The following is a 15,961-nucleotide window of genomic DNA, read 5'->3' as shown; positions in this document are numbered from 1 at the left end:
AGTCTCCCCAGTTGTTCTGCGCAGCAATACATGAATTTCTCCCAATGGATTGCAAGCCTTGGTAGGGAAGGTAGACTTTGGGGGAGTTGAGAACTTTCTGCTGTTGCGTGCTCTTCTTGATCAGAGGTTACTGAGCATTTCCAGTGTTGATTATAGTAATGGGCACTTGTATCTATATTGATGTCTCAGAGAGAGAGGATTTAAGCTTCTTGAAATTAGTTTTGTTTACGTGAAATACTAGTATACAAGGCCTTTAAAATTTTATAATTACTGTTTTGTGTGGGAACTTTGTTTAGGTCATGGTATGTTTTGAAACTAGAGAAACTAATACAGTAATTGGTCTTAAATACACTTTCTCTCTGATTATTATTGGGTTTTTAAATTGAAGAATTTTGCTGACATTCTTTTTTTTATAGGTAAATCTGAGATTTGTCTATTCTGTTGCAAGTGTCAAACCACCCATAGGAATTCTGACAGTTGAGTCATTCCAAATGGAAAACTAAAAAAAAGTGATACCCTCTGGATCCAGCCTTGGAATTGGGATCCTTGGCCCACACCATAGCAGACTGGGAAATTCCTGGTTTCTGGGTGGCCAGTGGCACTAGAACCTGAGGGAGTGTGGGTTTTTTCCTTCCGTTTTCCATTATGCAGATTTAAAAAGTGTAACAATACAGTGTACAGCCATTTACCCAACATCTCGATGTAATAATTATTAGCATTTTGCTGTAGTTTCCTGTCTTTGTAGAAATATTTTAAATTATAGACTTAATGTCATTTTTATCCTTATATGCTTTCATCTGTATTTCTAAAAAAATGATATATCTTTACGTAACCAAAATACTGTTAGCACACCTAGCAAAATTAACAATTGTTTAATGTCATTTAAGAGCTACCCCATATTCATTTGTATCCCCAAATCCTTAAAATATCCTTTCACAGTTTTTTCAGTCTAAATCAGGATCCAAACACAAACTACCTATGGCCTTTATGTCTACATCTGTTTTAATGTACCTCTGTCCTTCCCACACCTCCACCTTTTTTCAGACCGTTGACTTACTGAAGAAACTGGGTCGTTTGTCCTCTAGAATGCTCCACCTTTTGGGTTTGTCTCTTTGTTTCATGGTGATGTTCAGCATATTCCTCCAACTCCTGTCTTTTCCTATAAACTAGAAGTTCAATGGATGCGCTCCATTAGATTCAGATTTTTCTATTTTTGCAGCAGTACACCTTAGATGAGGCAGAGTAATTCCATCGTGTGAGGATGCATATAACGTTTAGTTTGACGGTTAGTGATATTAAGATTGGTCACTGGGTTCAGCTTTCATAGTCACTGATCAATAAACAGGTGTGTTTCAACATTTCTGATTAGATTTTAAATAAATGTCTCAGCTTCATGTTTATTGCTATGGAATGTCCTGTATTCTATTGTATAGTAGTTCTTTTATTGAAGAACATTGAGAAGATATTTACAACCTACCTTTGTGCTAAGCGTTTGTGAGATGCAGGGAGACGGGGCTGCGTGAGCTATTTTCCCTGCCCTTGAGGCTCAGAATCTTGGGGGAATCTCTCATTTTTTGAACAAGTAATGTAAGGAGCTGTTTGACATTTGTTCACACACCTTGTCTTTGTATTACCATTTTAAGCCTTTTGTCCAATTGGAGAGGGAACTGAAGCATTTTCTTTCACCAATCCTATTATCATATTTTCTTACCTATAATTTTTAATTCATTAAGACTTTTTAATCACTTTAGAAAATATTTATTGTTATTAGCCTCTGGGGAAGTAAAAGTACTTTCAAGAAATGTAACTTCCGAGTAGTTTGGAACTTCTGGTATTTAGAATTCAAATGCAGTTCTATGAATTTTTTAGTGACAAATGCAGAGTAGAATTGTATTACTGGTTTAGACTGTAAGCCAGGTCATTATGGAAAGAGAGCCTTGTGTTCAGTGCTTCATTTGGATTGTTTATAATTGTGGCTGTTATAAACATTCATGTGCAAGTTTTTGTGTGGATGTATGTTTTCATCTTTCTTGGGTGTAGACCTAGGAGTGGAATTAGCGGGTCATATCATAACTCTTGTGTTTACCTGCTGTGCTGTTCATGAGCTTCATTGCCTACCAGATGACATCTCCAGCTCAGCCCCACATTTAAGGGTCTCCCTATGATGGTTCTAACTTAACCTACGTCTCCATAACATCTTTGCAGATTCCCTACCTGTCGCTTAAGCTCCAGGCAAGCCCAATTGCCTGATATTCCTAAAGCATTTTCTCATTTCTATCACTTTTGTGATCCTACCTGCTGCTTAGAGCTTATTGGAAACACCCCTCTGTAATCAAGTTTTTCCTAACCATTCCTCCCCTCCTACAATGAATTTTTGCTTTCCTCATTCAACCTTCAGAACGCTTTATTCTACTGTTAGGTGGCTCGTCACACTCTTTGCCCTCTATCACCATTATTCATGTCTTTTTTTTTCTTCCCCAAATCCTGCCAGTACATAGTTGTATATTTTAGTTGTGGGTCCTTCTAGTTATGGCACGTGGGACGCTGCGTCAACATGGCCTGACGAGCTGTGCCATGTCTGCACCCAGGATCCGAACCGGCAGAACCCTGGGCTGGTGAAGCAGAGCACGCGAACTTAAAACTCGGCCACAGGACCGGCCCCCATGTCTTTTTTTCTTATAGGCCTGTTTGTGCAGTACAATAGCTATCACCTACATGTGACTGTTTTTTTTTTAAATTTTTTTTAATTCTAATTTTTTTTTTTTGAGGAAGATTAGCCCTGAGCTAACTACTGCCAGTCCTCCTCCTTTTTGCAGAGGAACCCGTGCCCATCTTCCTCTACTTTATATGTGGGACGCCTACCACAGCATGGCTTTCCAAGCGGTGCCATGTCCACACCCGGGATCCAAACTGGCGAACCCCGGGCTGACGAGAAGCGGAATGTGTGAACTTAACCAGTGCACCACCGGGCCGGCCCCTACATGTGACTGTTTGATTCAAATTAAACTGAAATGTAGTTCCTTAGTTGTGCTAGCCACATTTCAAGTGTTCATAGCTATTAGTAGCTACTGTATGTGGTCAGAGCAGACATACATTTCCATCTTCACTGAAAGTTCTGTTGGACATCACTTTTCTAGATTGTAAACTCAGAACAGGGACTGTGAGAGCTTTTTTTTGTTTTTTCTCTTACCTTTGCATAGTGCTTTGCTTATCTTGAATTCAGTTAAGAAAATAAAATTAGATTCTGGCACAGAATAGAGAAATACAGTTTTAGGAAGTATTTACTTCTTGAGAGATGATAGTTGAACTAGACAAGTTGATGAAATATTTGAGGGCCTCCACAATGTTTATGTTGTAGTTCCTCCAAGAATGGGTTGAAAGTGCAGAATAATAGGGATTGGCAGTTGCCAATTTGTTTATTCTTAAAGTGTGGGGTAAAATACACGATTGAGTCTCCTGATTTCTTGCTATGTCTTCCTGTCCTTGTTTTCTCTCTCTAGTCTGTTCTGTAGACTTGCAGTGTCCAGTGTGGTAGCCCCTAGTTGCATGTGACTGTTTAAATTTAAATTGAAGTTAAATAAAACTGAAAAATCAGATCCTGCACAAGCTGCCTTCCTCCTGTGTTCAGTCGTTACTTTTAGCTGATGGGTGCTTATCGGACGGCCCACATGGAGAAGAGCTTCATCGCTGCAGAAAGTGCTGTTGGACAGCGCTGATCTGGACCTCTGTCTTAGCTGTGGTTGTGGATGTCATGGTAAATTTGGCATCTGCCTTTTGGTTTAGAAGTTTAAAAAAATTAAGACAATTCTTCAGATAATGAATGTCCCAATGACGAATGTCCCCAGTTTATTCCTGATTTAGACTAGAACTTGTTACAAAGTCTGAGAATGTGACTGAGTGTACTTTTTTGTCTACTGAACTGCTTGGTTATGAATATTCTAAATGAGTCACATGAGCTGAAAATTTGAAGTGGTTCCTTTTTGTATTTTTGTTTTAGTGATGGAATTTGATACCTAGAGTGTCTTGAGGTGCACGTGGTTTTTAAAAGTTAACAGGTGGTTGCACCTGTTTTCCGCCAGACATTGTTATTGGTGCTTGGGGTACTGCAGTCGATAGAACCAAGTCCCTGATCCCTGCCTGCATGGGGTTACATTCTAGTTGGGGTTGTAGTGGGGAAGGCAGACACTGAACAAGTAAACATATGTATATTTTATGTATTTTTATTTTTTAAATAAACTTTATTTTTTAGAGCAGTTTTAGGTTCATGGCAAAATTTAGTGGAAAGTACAGAGTTCCCATATACCTGTTGCCCCCTTTATGCTGTTTTTACTTTAATTAAAAAATTTTTTTTTGTTTTTTGTTTTTGATGAGAAAGATTGGCCCAGAGCTAACATCTGTTGCCAATCTTCCTCTTTGTTTTGCTTGAGGAAAATTGTCCCTGAGCTGACATCTGTATCAGTCTTCCTCTGTTTTGTATGTGGGATGCCACAACAGCATGGCTGATGAGTGGTGTGTAGGTCTGTGCCTGGGTTCTGAACCCCTGAACTCCAGGCCGCCAAAGTGGAGTGCGTGAACTTGACCACTATGCCACGGTGCCAGCCCTGTGTTTTTATTTTTAAATTTAAGATTGTCTTAATTCTTACTATTATTCACATAAACCAGTGAGTGACTTACTAGATGAGGGTTAGTGAAGAATACTTTGGATGATAAAATTCAGAGGAGTTTGCTGGAGGTACTAATGAGAATCTTATTTCTATTGGGGAAGGGGTAAACATGGTTATAGCTGTGCGAGTTCTTGAACTTTTCAGGAAAAAAAGATTATGAATGATAGAACATCGGATGGGTTAATAGAGTTGCTGGGCTGTACCTAATTTGTCTTTTTTAGAAAATACATATTTAACAGAAGTTGTTTAAGAAACAGAAAAAAGTGGAAAAAGAACACTAAAATCACCCCATCTGGAGACACGCACTGTTGATATTTTATTTCCTCCCAGCCTCTCTTCCATTTGTGCTCGAGGTGCACTGGCCTGCACGTGCAGGTGCAAATCTGGAGTCATACTGCAGTGCAGTGTTGTACCTTCTTTTCCCTTATTATTATGTTAATCTTCGGTTTTTAAACACTGATTAAAAAGCACCTGCATGATATTTCCTGCTCTGGATAGATCTGCTTTACTTAACTATTTTCCCCTATTACAGGGACATTTATTTAGATTATTTACAGATTTGTTTTCACTGTTTTATGCAGGGATGTAAAGAACACTTTTTCTTTTTTTTTGAGGAAGATTAGCCCTGAGCTAACATCTGCCGCCAATCCTTCTCTTTTTTGCTGAGGAAGACTGGCCCTGAGCTAACATCTGTGCCCATCTTCCTCTACTTTATATGTGGGTTGCCTGCCACAGCATGGCTTGCCAAGTGGCGCCATGTCTGTACCCCAGATCCAAACCGGTGAACCTGGAGCTGCCGAAGCAGAACGTGTGAACTTAACAGCTGCGCCACTGGGCCAGCCGAGAACACTTTTTCCTTAGCTTCTGGTGGACTGAAGAGAATCGTAAAGGGAAGTTTACAAAGTCCTGGTGGGCGCCCGTTAGGACTTTCGGCATTCCTTCTCTGTTCACGGATGGTTGGCAGCAGTTTGAAATGCCTTGTTTTATAATAGATGAGAGAAAGGACTCTTGCTCCCTGCTCTTTTGAGACTGATGCTGGAGAAAAACATGAGAACAAAAGTGCTTGCTAAATCCCTTTCTTTTCCTTTTTAGTTCTTGAAATCATGAATCCTGTTTATAGCCCTGGTTCTTCTGGGGTTCCCTATGCAAATGCCAAAGGAATTGGTTATCCAGGTAAGCAAGTGAAATTTTATTTTCATTCTTGAACTGTGAACACTTGTTAAATTTCCATGTCAGTAAGACTGCTTTCACTTGACACACCTGGCCCAGAGTGGGTTAGACAAGGAAGGAAGTGTATTGGCTTATGGAACTGAAAAATCAAGACCTGGGACTGGCCTTGGGCAGAGCTTAATGTGGTGGCTCCAGCGGCTGGGGCTAGGACCTAGTTTCTCTCGTCTGGGGCTCAGCTTCACTTCCTCAGTGTTGGTCACAGGTCACACTTGTCCCATTATGGTCTCTCTGTAGTGTTCAGCCCCTCCCAGCAGTCCCTTGACTCTGAGGCTCTTTACCTCTGCTCTGGAAGAAAGCCCCATGGGGCTTCTTGTTGTCTCTTCAAACCAGTCCTGGGGATTGTTCTGATTGGACTCACCTTCCATCCCTGGGCCAGGGAGGGGATTCTGCTGTTAATTTAGACCTGAGCCACATTCCCCACGCTTATTGGAGTCAGCTAGTCAAACGGGGGCCATGAGGTATGGGGTGAAGCAAAATCGAGGAGGATAGCAGCTGGTTACTCAAAAATAGCAAGTGGCTGTCCTAACTGGTGACTTTGAACAAGGAGTAATTATTTGTAATATGTAATATTACAATTTCATTGTGCGTTTTGATAATATGGTGAAACAGATAACCTAAAAACCCTGTTGCTAAAAAACCCCTAGAAAATTGAATAAAACATTTTAAAAATGTATAATTGAACTTGCAAGAAAGTAAGAGAAATAGCTCCAGCTAACTGTCAAAGTGATGTAAAAACCTGCGCATTTGGCCATTGAGCTGATGTCGTGCTTGTCCTGGGGGCATTTGCTATTCGTAGGTTTCAACAACCTGCATGGGGACAGAAAGTGAGGCCTTAGGCCCCTGTGAGGCTGGGAGTTGGAGTGGGGCCCCTCATCAATCTGTTTCCTCCAGAGGGTGATACTTCGGGTGAAGAGGTAGCAGACTGCAACAATCCTCTCACTGGCCCCCAAGGAAGTTTGTCTCTGCTTGGGCTCTGGGAAGGGGGAAATCTTTCCTAAAGGTTTGTAACCATTCAGGGATGTTTGAGGCACTACTTTGTATTACTTGTGCTTCCCAGGGCAGTCCATAATTGAGAAACTTAACATAAAAATTAGTCTCCAGCCTGCATACCCCCCTAAAGCACAGACAGTGGCCAATGCAGAACTGTTGTGGAGGCACATGCTCTCAATCCAGGTTGCGTGGGCTTCCCACAAAGTTCTGCCTGTTAACAATGCAAAATTATTATAAAACACATGACGTTATTCATCAAGTCAGTCACCAGTCATGACAGACTGCAGGAATAGAACATTAGCTAGAAACCACATCACACAAACATTTGGGATAATTGAAGATGTAAAAGAAAGAATCAAAACGTAAGAAGGGGACAAAAAGAACCAACTGGAACTTAGAGAAATGGGGAGAAATGGCATGTGAACAAAATTCAAATTAAATTGCAAGTAAAACACTGATAAAGAGTCAACCAGAATGCGCCATAGGGAACGAGGAAATAGGAGACTGCTTAAGAAATAGAGATGTTAAAATGAGAAGATTTGAGGAGAATTAAGAGCTCCAGGAGGACTGACTAGAATAGAAGAGTGACAGAGTTTCCCAGAATTGATAAAAGGTAATTTAGTGATAAGATCTACTGTCTTTAAAGTATTAACACTGGTTTAAACAGAATCCTAAATAGCCGAGGAGAATCTCGAGTGGATCGGGAGACAGGGAAATAGGCAGAACCCGATGGTGTCAGCATGGCCTGATGCCCCTGTGATAGAGCGTGGACCGTTGTATGTCGACTCTCTGCAAGGCTGGAGGATACTGAGGCACGTCTGTGTTGTCCGTGCTCTTTGGCTGGTCAGAAGCGGGGTTGGCAGGCGCGATGTGAAGGTCCAGGGTCATGTGTGCTTTAGGCTTCGAGGGTCACACTGTCTCTTTCCTGACTACCCACCTCTGCTTCTCCAGCACAGAGGCAGCCGTAGACTGTACTTCAGTCAAGCTAGAAACGGACAGTGGGCTGGATTTGTCCTGTGGGCTGTAGTATGCTTACCTATGGTCAGGAGAATTGAAGTAAAACACTTTCCTTAGGGTTTTTTGGGTCTTAAAGTACTTTTAAAAGAATATTTCTGTAACTTTATTTTATTTTTTATGAGGAAGATTAGCCCTGAGCTAACTACTGCCAGTCCTCCTCTTTTTGCTGAGGAAGTCTGGCCCTGAGCTAGCATCCATGCCCGTCTTCCTCTACTTTATATGTGGGACGCCTACCACAGCATGGCATGCCAAGCGGTGCCCTGTCTGCACCCGGGATCTGAACTGGCGAACCCTGGGCCGCTGAGAAGTGGAATGTGCGAACTTAACTTCTGTGCCACCGGGCCGGCACCTCTGTAACTTTAAAGTGAGTTTTTTTTTTTTTTTTGCTGAGAAAGATTAGCCCTGAGCTAACATCTCTTGCCAGTCTTCCTCTTCTTTTGTTTGAGGAAGATTAGCTCTGAGCTAACATCTATGTCAGTCTTTCTCTACTTTATACATTGGTTGCTGCCACAGCATGACTGATGAGTAATGTAGGTCCACACTTGGGGTCTGAATCTGCAAACCTGGGCTGCCAAAGCAGAGTGTGCACCCAACTTAACCACCAGGCCACGGGGCCAGGCCCTAAAGCGATTTTAAATTTTGCATAGTTTTTTGTAATTTCTCCTTATTTCATCTATTTATTTCCTTTTTTTTCCCAGGAAGATTAGCCCTGAGCTAACTGCTGCCAATTGGCCTCTTTTTGCCGAGGAAGACTGGCCCTGAGCTAACATCCATACCCATCTTCCTTTACTTTTATGTATGGGTCGCCTACTACAGCATGGCTTTTGCCAGGGGGTGCCATGTCTGCACCCAGGATCCGAACCAGCAAACCCTGGGCTGCCGAGAAATGGAACGTGCGAACTTAACCGCTGCGCCACCGGCCTGGCCCCTCATCTATTTCTTTATACGTCTTGTTTTTTTTCTTGGTTTTGGTATTTTTAGTCTCTTTGCCTTTCATAAAACTCTGTATCAGGGCCAGCCTGGTGATGTAGCGGTTAAGTTCATGTGCTCTGTGTCAGCAGCCTGGGTTCGCTGGTTCAGATCCTCGGTGTAGACCTGGGCACCGCTTATCAAGCCATGCTGTGGCAAGACGGTATCCTCACAGCCTTGCACAGAGTCGGCACACAACAGTCCACGCTCTATCACAGGGGCATCAGGCCATGCTGACACCATCGGGTTCTGCCTATTTCCCTGTCTCCGGATCCACTCGAGATTCTCTTTGGCTATAAAATAGAGGAAGACGGGCACAGATGTTAGCTCAGTGACAATCTTCCTCAAGCAGAAAGAGGAGGATTGGTGGTGGATGTTAGCTCAGGGTTAATCTTCCTCAAAGTAAAAACCCACCTCTGTATCAGCAAGGGTTCAGTGCAGGAACTAGTAAGCATTCTAGGTGTTTTGAACTGGGGTGGGAGGAAAGGGGGCTTACTGCAGGGAATTAATGTGTGTACAGAATTTTGAGGCTAGCATAACTTCAATACCAAAACTGGCAAGGTGTGCAAGAGAGGAAAGTCCTTTTATACCAGCAAATGGAGAGGGCTGGTCTGTAACTTTTTTTTTTTTTTTTAATCAATGTTATGATAGATTACAACCTTGTGAGATTTCAGTTGTACATTTTTGTTAGTCATGTTGTGGGTACACCACTTTCCCCTTTGTGCCCTCCCCCCAACCCCCCTTTTCCCTGGTAACCACCCATCAGATCTCCTTGTCAATATACTAACTTCCACCTATGAGTGGAGTCATATAGAGTTCGTCTTTCTCTGGCTGGCTTATTTCGCTTAACATATGGTCTGTAACTTTTTAAATCGACGTTTAAAGGAAAAGAAAGAAAACTTCCCACCAACTTCATCTGTTAATGGTAGTAGTGTAAGTACTGATATACTTGGGTTTATATGTACTGTCTTAGTATTACTTTCTAATTGATAGCACCTGTTTTTTGTTCACTTTCTTTTTCTTGTCTTTTGGATTAATTAAATACTTTTTATTCACTTTTTCCTTCTGTTAACTTTTTAAGAATTCTTTTACTATTTGGTGATGACTCTAAAGATTACAGCATTTTTTTTGTTGTTGAGGAAGATTAGCCCTGAGCTAACATCTGCCAATCCTCCTCTTTTTGCTGAGGAAGACTGGCCCTGAGCTAACGTCCGTGCCCATCTTCCTCTACTTTGTACGTGGGACGCCTACCACAGCATGGCTTGTCAAGCGGTGCCATGTCTGCACCCAGGATCCAAACCAGCGAACCCCAGGCCGCCAAAGTGCAACGTGGGCACTTAGCCGCTGCATCACCGGGCTGGCCCTAGATTACAACATTTTTATCCTCTTCCTCCTTTCGAATGTTGTTGCCATGCCTTAAAGACATTGCTGTTTTTATTTTGTGCGTTCAGCAGCGTTTGCGTTACCTCACACATTGATTATTTTCATTGTTCTTTATTGCTTTCTATTTGCATGTTTCTGTCGGGGATCATCTTCCTTTTACCAGGACAACTCCCTTTAGTGTTTTCTTTTTTTTTAACTGCAGATCTGCTAGCAGTGAATTTTGTTTGGGTTTGTGAAAATGTCTTTATTTTGCTTTCATTTTTGGAGTGTATTTTTGCTGAGTATGTTAGTTTTCTGTGGCTGCTGTAACAGATTACCACAAAAGTTGGTGGCTTAAAAACCACAGTTTATTCTCTCACAGTTGTGGAAGCCAGATGTCCAAAATCAAGGTGTCGGCAGGACCTTCCCCGTGGAGGCTCGAGGGGAGAAGCCATGTTGCCTCTGTGGCTTCTGGCAGCATTTCTCCACAGGTGGCTGTGGGGCCGCGTCACTCCACCTTCTGTTTCTGTGGTCACATCATCACCACCTCTTCTGTGCATTTCTTATGTGGACATTTGTCATTGGATTCAGGGCCCACCCGGGTAATCCATGATGATCTTATCTTAAGATCCTGAATTTGTATCTGGGAAGATCCTTTTTCTAGATAAGATAAGATTTATAGGTCCCAGGGGTTTGATGTGGTATCTTTGGGGGCCGTTTTTTTGCCTACCCCACTGAGGACACAATTTTAGGTTGGCACTTACTTTCTCTCAGCACATTAAAGGTATAATTTTATTGTCTTCTGGTTTCTGTCAGAATTAGTTTTGTTCCTTTGAAGTTAGTATGTTCCCTCTCCACCACCTGCCCCCATTTCTTTTACTATATCTTTATTTTTGCTATGATATGACCTGACTTAATTTTCTTTGTATTTATCTTGCTTAGTGCTCACAGAACTTCTTGATTCTGTGGGTTGGTTTCTTCCAGCAATAGCAGTAGCTCTTCAAATATTTTTTTCTACTCCTTTCTCTCTTCTCTTCTAGGACCTCTTACAAGTATATTATTAGACCATTTCACTGTTTCATGTCTCTTGTGTCCTTTTTTGTATTTTTCATTTTTTTCTCTGTGAGCTTTAACATGGATATATTGTACCTATCTGCTTCCATTTCACTAATCCTGCAATTCTACTCTTAATTTGCTATAAAATCCATGTATTGAGTTGTCTTTTCATCTACTCCATCTTCTGTTTTCTCCAGCATACTACTTGCAGTTATTTTAAAGACAACTGCAACTGCAGTTTCTGAATCACTTGTGGGTCTGTTTCTATTGTCAGTTTGTCTTTTTCTTTTGTTTTTCAGCTGTATAGTCCTGTCTCTTGGCATGCTTAGTGTTTTTTTCATTGAGTGTAATACAGTGTATTAAAAATTGTAGGTGGCCCAGTGGATGTCTGCTTTTCTTAGGCAGATGGCATGCTACTTGATCTTTTTTCCCCCAGCTTTATTAAGGTAGGATTGACAAATAAAAATTCTGTTTATTTATGTTTACAGCATGTTTTTTTTTAAGGTGTATGTAATGACTTAACATATGTAACATAAGTAATAATTATAAATATATAAAAATATATAAAAATAAAAAGGTAGTGGGCACTGAGATGGAATTAGGAATGCAGACATTTTTGGGGAGGGTAACACTTATGAAAGGCCTAGTGGGGAGGAAGCAGACAGACTTGGGTAGGGAGAGCCTCAGGCCTGTGACAGACGTTTGCTGAAGCCTCACCCAGCTCCTTGGGGAGCTCTGGGGCAGGGCTTGGCAGTTAGAGGAGCTCCTCATTAGGCAGAAGTGGCCCTGGAAGGCCGTGCTGCTGGAGGCTGTCGGCTCACATACTCCTCACCGCTGGCCAGCAGTTCTTTTCTGGAAGAGAGGTGCAGCTGGTGATGGTCACTTTGCTTTGTCAACTTAATGTATTCTAGGAATCATTCCATTTCAGTTCACAAAGATTTGCCTTGTTCTTTTTTATATTTTACGTGATACTGCTGCGTAACTCTCCGTCTTGTGGGGTTTCCAAATTTATTCAGTTGGTTCTTTGGATGGATATGTAGTATTTTGCTGTTCCAATAATACTGCAGCTTGTGTTGATTGTGTTTGTGGAAATTGTCTCTAGGGTGGATTCCTTGAGGTGGGATTGCTGGGTGGGAGTAAATGAGAATGTAATTTTTAAGATACTGCCAATTTCCCTTCCAGAGAATTTTTAGTGTTTTGTGCTCCTACTGGAAGTGTGTGAGACTTGTTTCCCCACAACCTGGCGAACAGAGTGTGTCGTAGCCTTTTGGGTTTTGGTGGTCTGATGTTAGAGATGGTCTCAGTGTAGTTGCAGTTGGCAGTTCTATCTGTTCATGTCTTTATTGAATTTTTTTCTATTATGTTACTGTTTTTTGGTTTAAGAGTTACATTAAGTGTATTAGCCCTTTGTCTAAATAATTTGCAAGTATTTTATTTGTCTTTTTTACTTAGCTCATGGTATTTTTCGCTATTCTAAAGTTCTTGTTTTCATGAGGTAATCAGTCTGATAAAAGTGATTAGGATTTGGGGTCACTTCTAATGTCTTGCAAGAAGGGTGTCTGGGCAGTGTAATTTCCAGCTTTCTAGCCTTTCAGTGCCAGAAGGAGCTCGAGTAGATGTTGACAGAGACAGTCAGAGTACTCGCTGAGATGGGCATTTTTAGGAGGACAGTGCTGTGGCCAGCAAGACTGACAGGACTCGGAAGGAGCAGTGGTTCTCAAGCATGTTGATTGGAACTCTCCGATTAGAATTTTTTGGAGAGATTAAGAAAGAAAAGATGTTGGTGCTACAACCAAGACCAGTTAAAGCAGAGAGTTTGTTGGGGTCCTGGAAGGGCGTCCTTTCATGGGTTTCCTTGTAGGGGGTTTGTGGAGCCAAGTTGGAGACCAGTGGACTAAAGTTAATGAGGTCACCGTTACTGAGGCTGTAGGTCAGGGTGGTGGCAGTGCCAGTGGGATTTGGCTGAGGGGATGAGGGAATGAGGGCAGAGAAGGAGCAGAGGACGTCCTGTTCCTGGTGGTTAACTATGCTATTTGAAATGCTTGTTATATATGCTTTCTTTTTAGTTTATTTATTGCAGTAACATTGGATTGTAACATTATATGACTTTCAGGTGTACATCATAGTATATTTCGAATTCTCTGTAGATTACATCTGTTCACCACCCAAATATGTATGCTTTCTGTTTCCTTCTAGAACATGTTAACTCATTATTAGAAGGTAGGATAGGAAGAGCCAAGCAAACATAATAGTAGTGTTCTAGGAACCCTTGGACACAGGACAAGTGCAGAGGCATCTTGCCCCGTGAGTTTATTGGTAGAGTTTGTGGGGAGAGATGAGGAAATTTGGATTGTGAGGAGATTGTTGCAGAGGCTTACAGGATATGATACAGGTTAGTGGTGTTTCAAACTTTTTTTTTAACAGTCAAACCTTAAAAAAAAAATTCTAGGGGCTGGCCCCGTGGCTGAGTGGTTAAGTTCGCGCACTCCACTGCAGGTGGCCCAGTGTTTTGTTGGTTCGAATCCTGGGCGTGGACATGGCACTGCTCATCAAACCGCGCTGAGGCAGCGTCCCACATACCACAACTAGAAGGACTCACAACGCAGAATATACAACTATGTACTGGGGGTCTTTGGGGAGAAAAAGGATAAAATAAAATCTTTTTTTAAAAAAAAATTCTAAATAGTTCCCTGGTTTCTAAGATAAATCATAGCAACTACTGAGGGTGAATTGAGGGCAGGCTCCAGAGCCTGCTTGGCCTTCCTCTGCTCACAGTTGAGGCTTCCAAGGAATCACTCATGGTCTGTAGATTGAAAACAACTGTTCTGGTCTTTATTTTTATTTATTTATTTGTTTGTTTTTGAGGAAGATTAACCTTGAGCTAACACCTGCCACTAATCCTCTTTTTGCTGAGGAAGACTGGCCCTGAGCTAACATCCGTGCCCATCTTCCTCTACTTTATATGTGGGATGCCTACCACAGCACGGTGTGCCAAGCGGTGCCATGTCTGCACCCAGGGTCTGAACCAGCGACCCCTGGGCTGCTGAAGCGGAATGTGCAAACTTAACCGCTGCACCACCAGGCCAGCTCTGGTTCTGGTCTTTAAAATGGCCATTTTAGGTGTATTTCAAGTTGAGTCTGTCCTTGATGTCTAAAATAAGTGAACCTGATAAACACTTGACCCCCACACACTGTTCTCTGACTAATTAGGGCAATTGGGAAAGTCATAATCCAAGAAAGAAACCCAAAATAGCTTCTGCTAAGATAAAGGAGGATCAGTTTTGAGAAAGAGGAAAACAGCTCTGATGCAGAGGATTTATACATGAGATGAGATCAGAGCACTTGCAAGTAGAGATTCCTGGGGACCAGTGGGACTGCAGGCTTCTGTTCCTGTCCCACGAGAGGCCCACAGGACAGCTTGAGAAGGAGCTGCAGCAGAGCTGGGGTCTGCAAGCTGTGGCGGAGCTGGCAGGGGTTCCTATAAGGCACTTTATTCAAAGCCTTTAAAAGTAAAATCCAGACCCACCCAGATTTTACCTGTGAATCCTCCTCAGAACTCTCCTTAGCCTTCTACCCTTCTCTTTCCTCACGGAGGTTACTGTTACCACCGTGGTGACTTCAGTACTCCTGAAGAGTCGCTTTTCTCCAAGTCTCCTCAGCACACTGTCTTTCAAAGTTCTGTTTCAGTTTATTTTATGGGCAGGAGAAGAGAGGAATAGAAAAGTTACAGCCTCTCACAACTGGTTTATGATGGTAGTAAAGACTAGCGAACCTGGGTCCTCTTCACTGGCTCTGAGCCCTGAGGCTTTTAGTGTCCCAGCTGTCACAGGAACGACGTGTTCTGAACTGTGAACCAGAGGGGTCGGGCGGAAGGCCTGGCGTCCTTAGGCTGTGAGGAGCCCTGGAGCAGATGACTGTGGCCCTCTGCTGATGGATGCGTGGTGGCGGGGCTTTGGACTGTGCGACTTAGTGCCTTTTTTCATGTTTCTGTCGTGTTCATATGAATTGTTAGTGGTTGCGGTTTAGTCTTATTACAGTTTAAAGTCTTATTTGTGATCAAGTTGCTTGTAAGTGGATTGTGAGATTGGATTTTTTCCCAGTTCCTTGTGTCAGAGCCCCTTCAGCACGCGATGCTGTTAGCACTCTTGTTACTCTTGCTAAGTAATAAATTATATGTGATTAGAATCTAGAATAAAATTGCCGGAAGTATTGTAGTCTTTGTACTTCAGCTTGGGGTGGTTTTTTTGGCATTGTAACTGAGTTTCTGCCAGATTTTTTCAGTTGTGTAAAGTTGTAAGCCTTTACTCATAGGTTTAAAAGACGTGGTTGTGACTGTGACCCATCACAGTCCTGAGGAGAAGAGAAAGCTAGAGGAGGCCGCTCAGCACTCATAGTGCTGCTGGGCTCCTTAAGCCCGTCTGGGGCTTCTGATGAAGAGGGTAAGAATGACAGTCTGTGGGAGCCCTGGCTGTAAAATCACATTACTCCTGGTGATGACATGAGATTGTTCTGTGTTTCTTCCTCCAGCTGGTTTCCCCATGGGCTACGCAGCAGCGGCTCCCGCCTACTCCCCCAACATGTACCCTGGAGCGAACCCCACCTTCCAAACAGGTATGCAGGCCACATGTGCTGGGTGGCAAAAGTGCTTTGTCCCTGCAGCTGGGGAGAGGTTT

The 15,961-nt window shown here is 42.4% G+C and overlaps 1 protein-coding gene across 16 annotated transcripts in view; it reads left to right on the top strand.

Annotated features, from left to right (window-relative positions):
- Positions 1 to 15,961, top strand: part of FAM168B (family with sequence similarity 168 member B) — a 39,119-nt gene that overhangs the window by 2,004 nt on the left and 21,154 nt on the right. For 3 of the 16 annotated variants that reach the window (XM_070242242.1, XM_070242239.1, XM_070242240.1), the window contains exons 2-4: positions 5,757 to 5,837; positions 11,661 to 11,734; positions 15,816 to 15,899. In XM_070242242.1, coding sequence (XP_070098343.1) covers positions 15,827 to 15,899 — 73 coding nt within the window. In that variant the 5' untranslated portion in view covers positions 5,757 to 5,837; positions 11,661 to 11,734; positions 15,816 to 15,826. Of the gene's footprint in view, positions 1 to 3,500; positions 3,755 to 5,756; positions 5,838 to 9,760; positions 9,804 to 11,660; positions 11,735 to 15,815; positions 15,900 to 15,961 lie in introns of those variants that run through there. The other 13 variants (XM_070242235.1, XM_070242234.1, XM_070242237.1 and 10 more) reach the window with 7 other exon arrangements.

The sequence above is a fragment of the Equus caballus genome, chromosome 18, assembly GCF_041296265.1.
Source record: "Equus caballus isolate H_3958 breed thoroughbred chromosome 18, TB-T2T, whole genome shotgun sequence".
In the NCBI taxonomy this organism is placed as follows: domain Eukaryota; kingdom Metazoa; phylum Chordata; class Mammalia; order Perissodactyla; family Equidae; genus Equus; species Equus caballus.
Note: the sequence above shows the minus strand (reverse complement) of the source record. Positions and strands in the feature narration are given on the sequence as shown.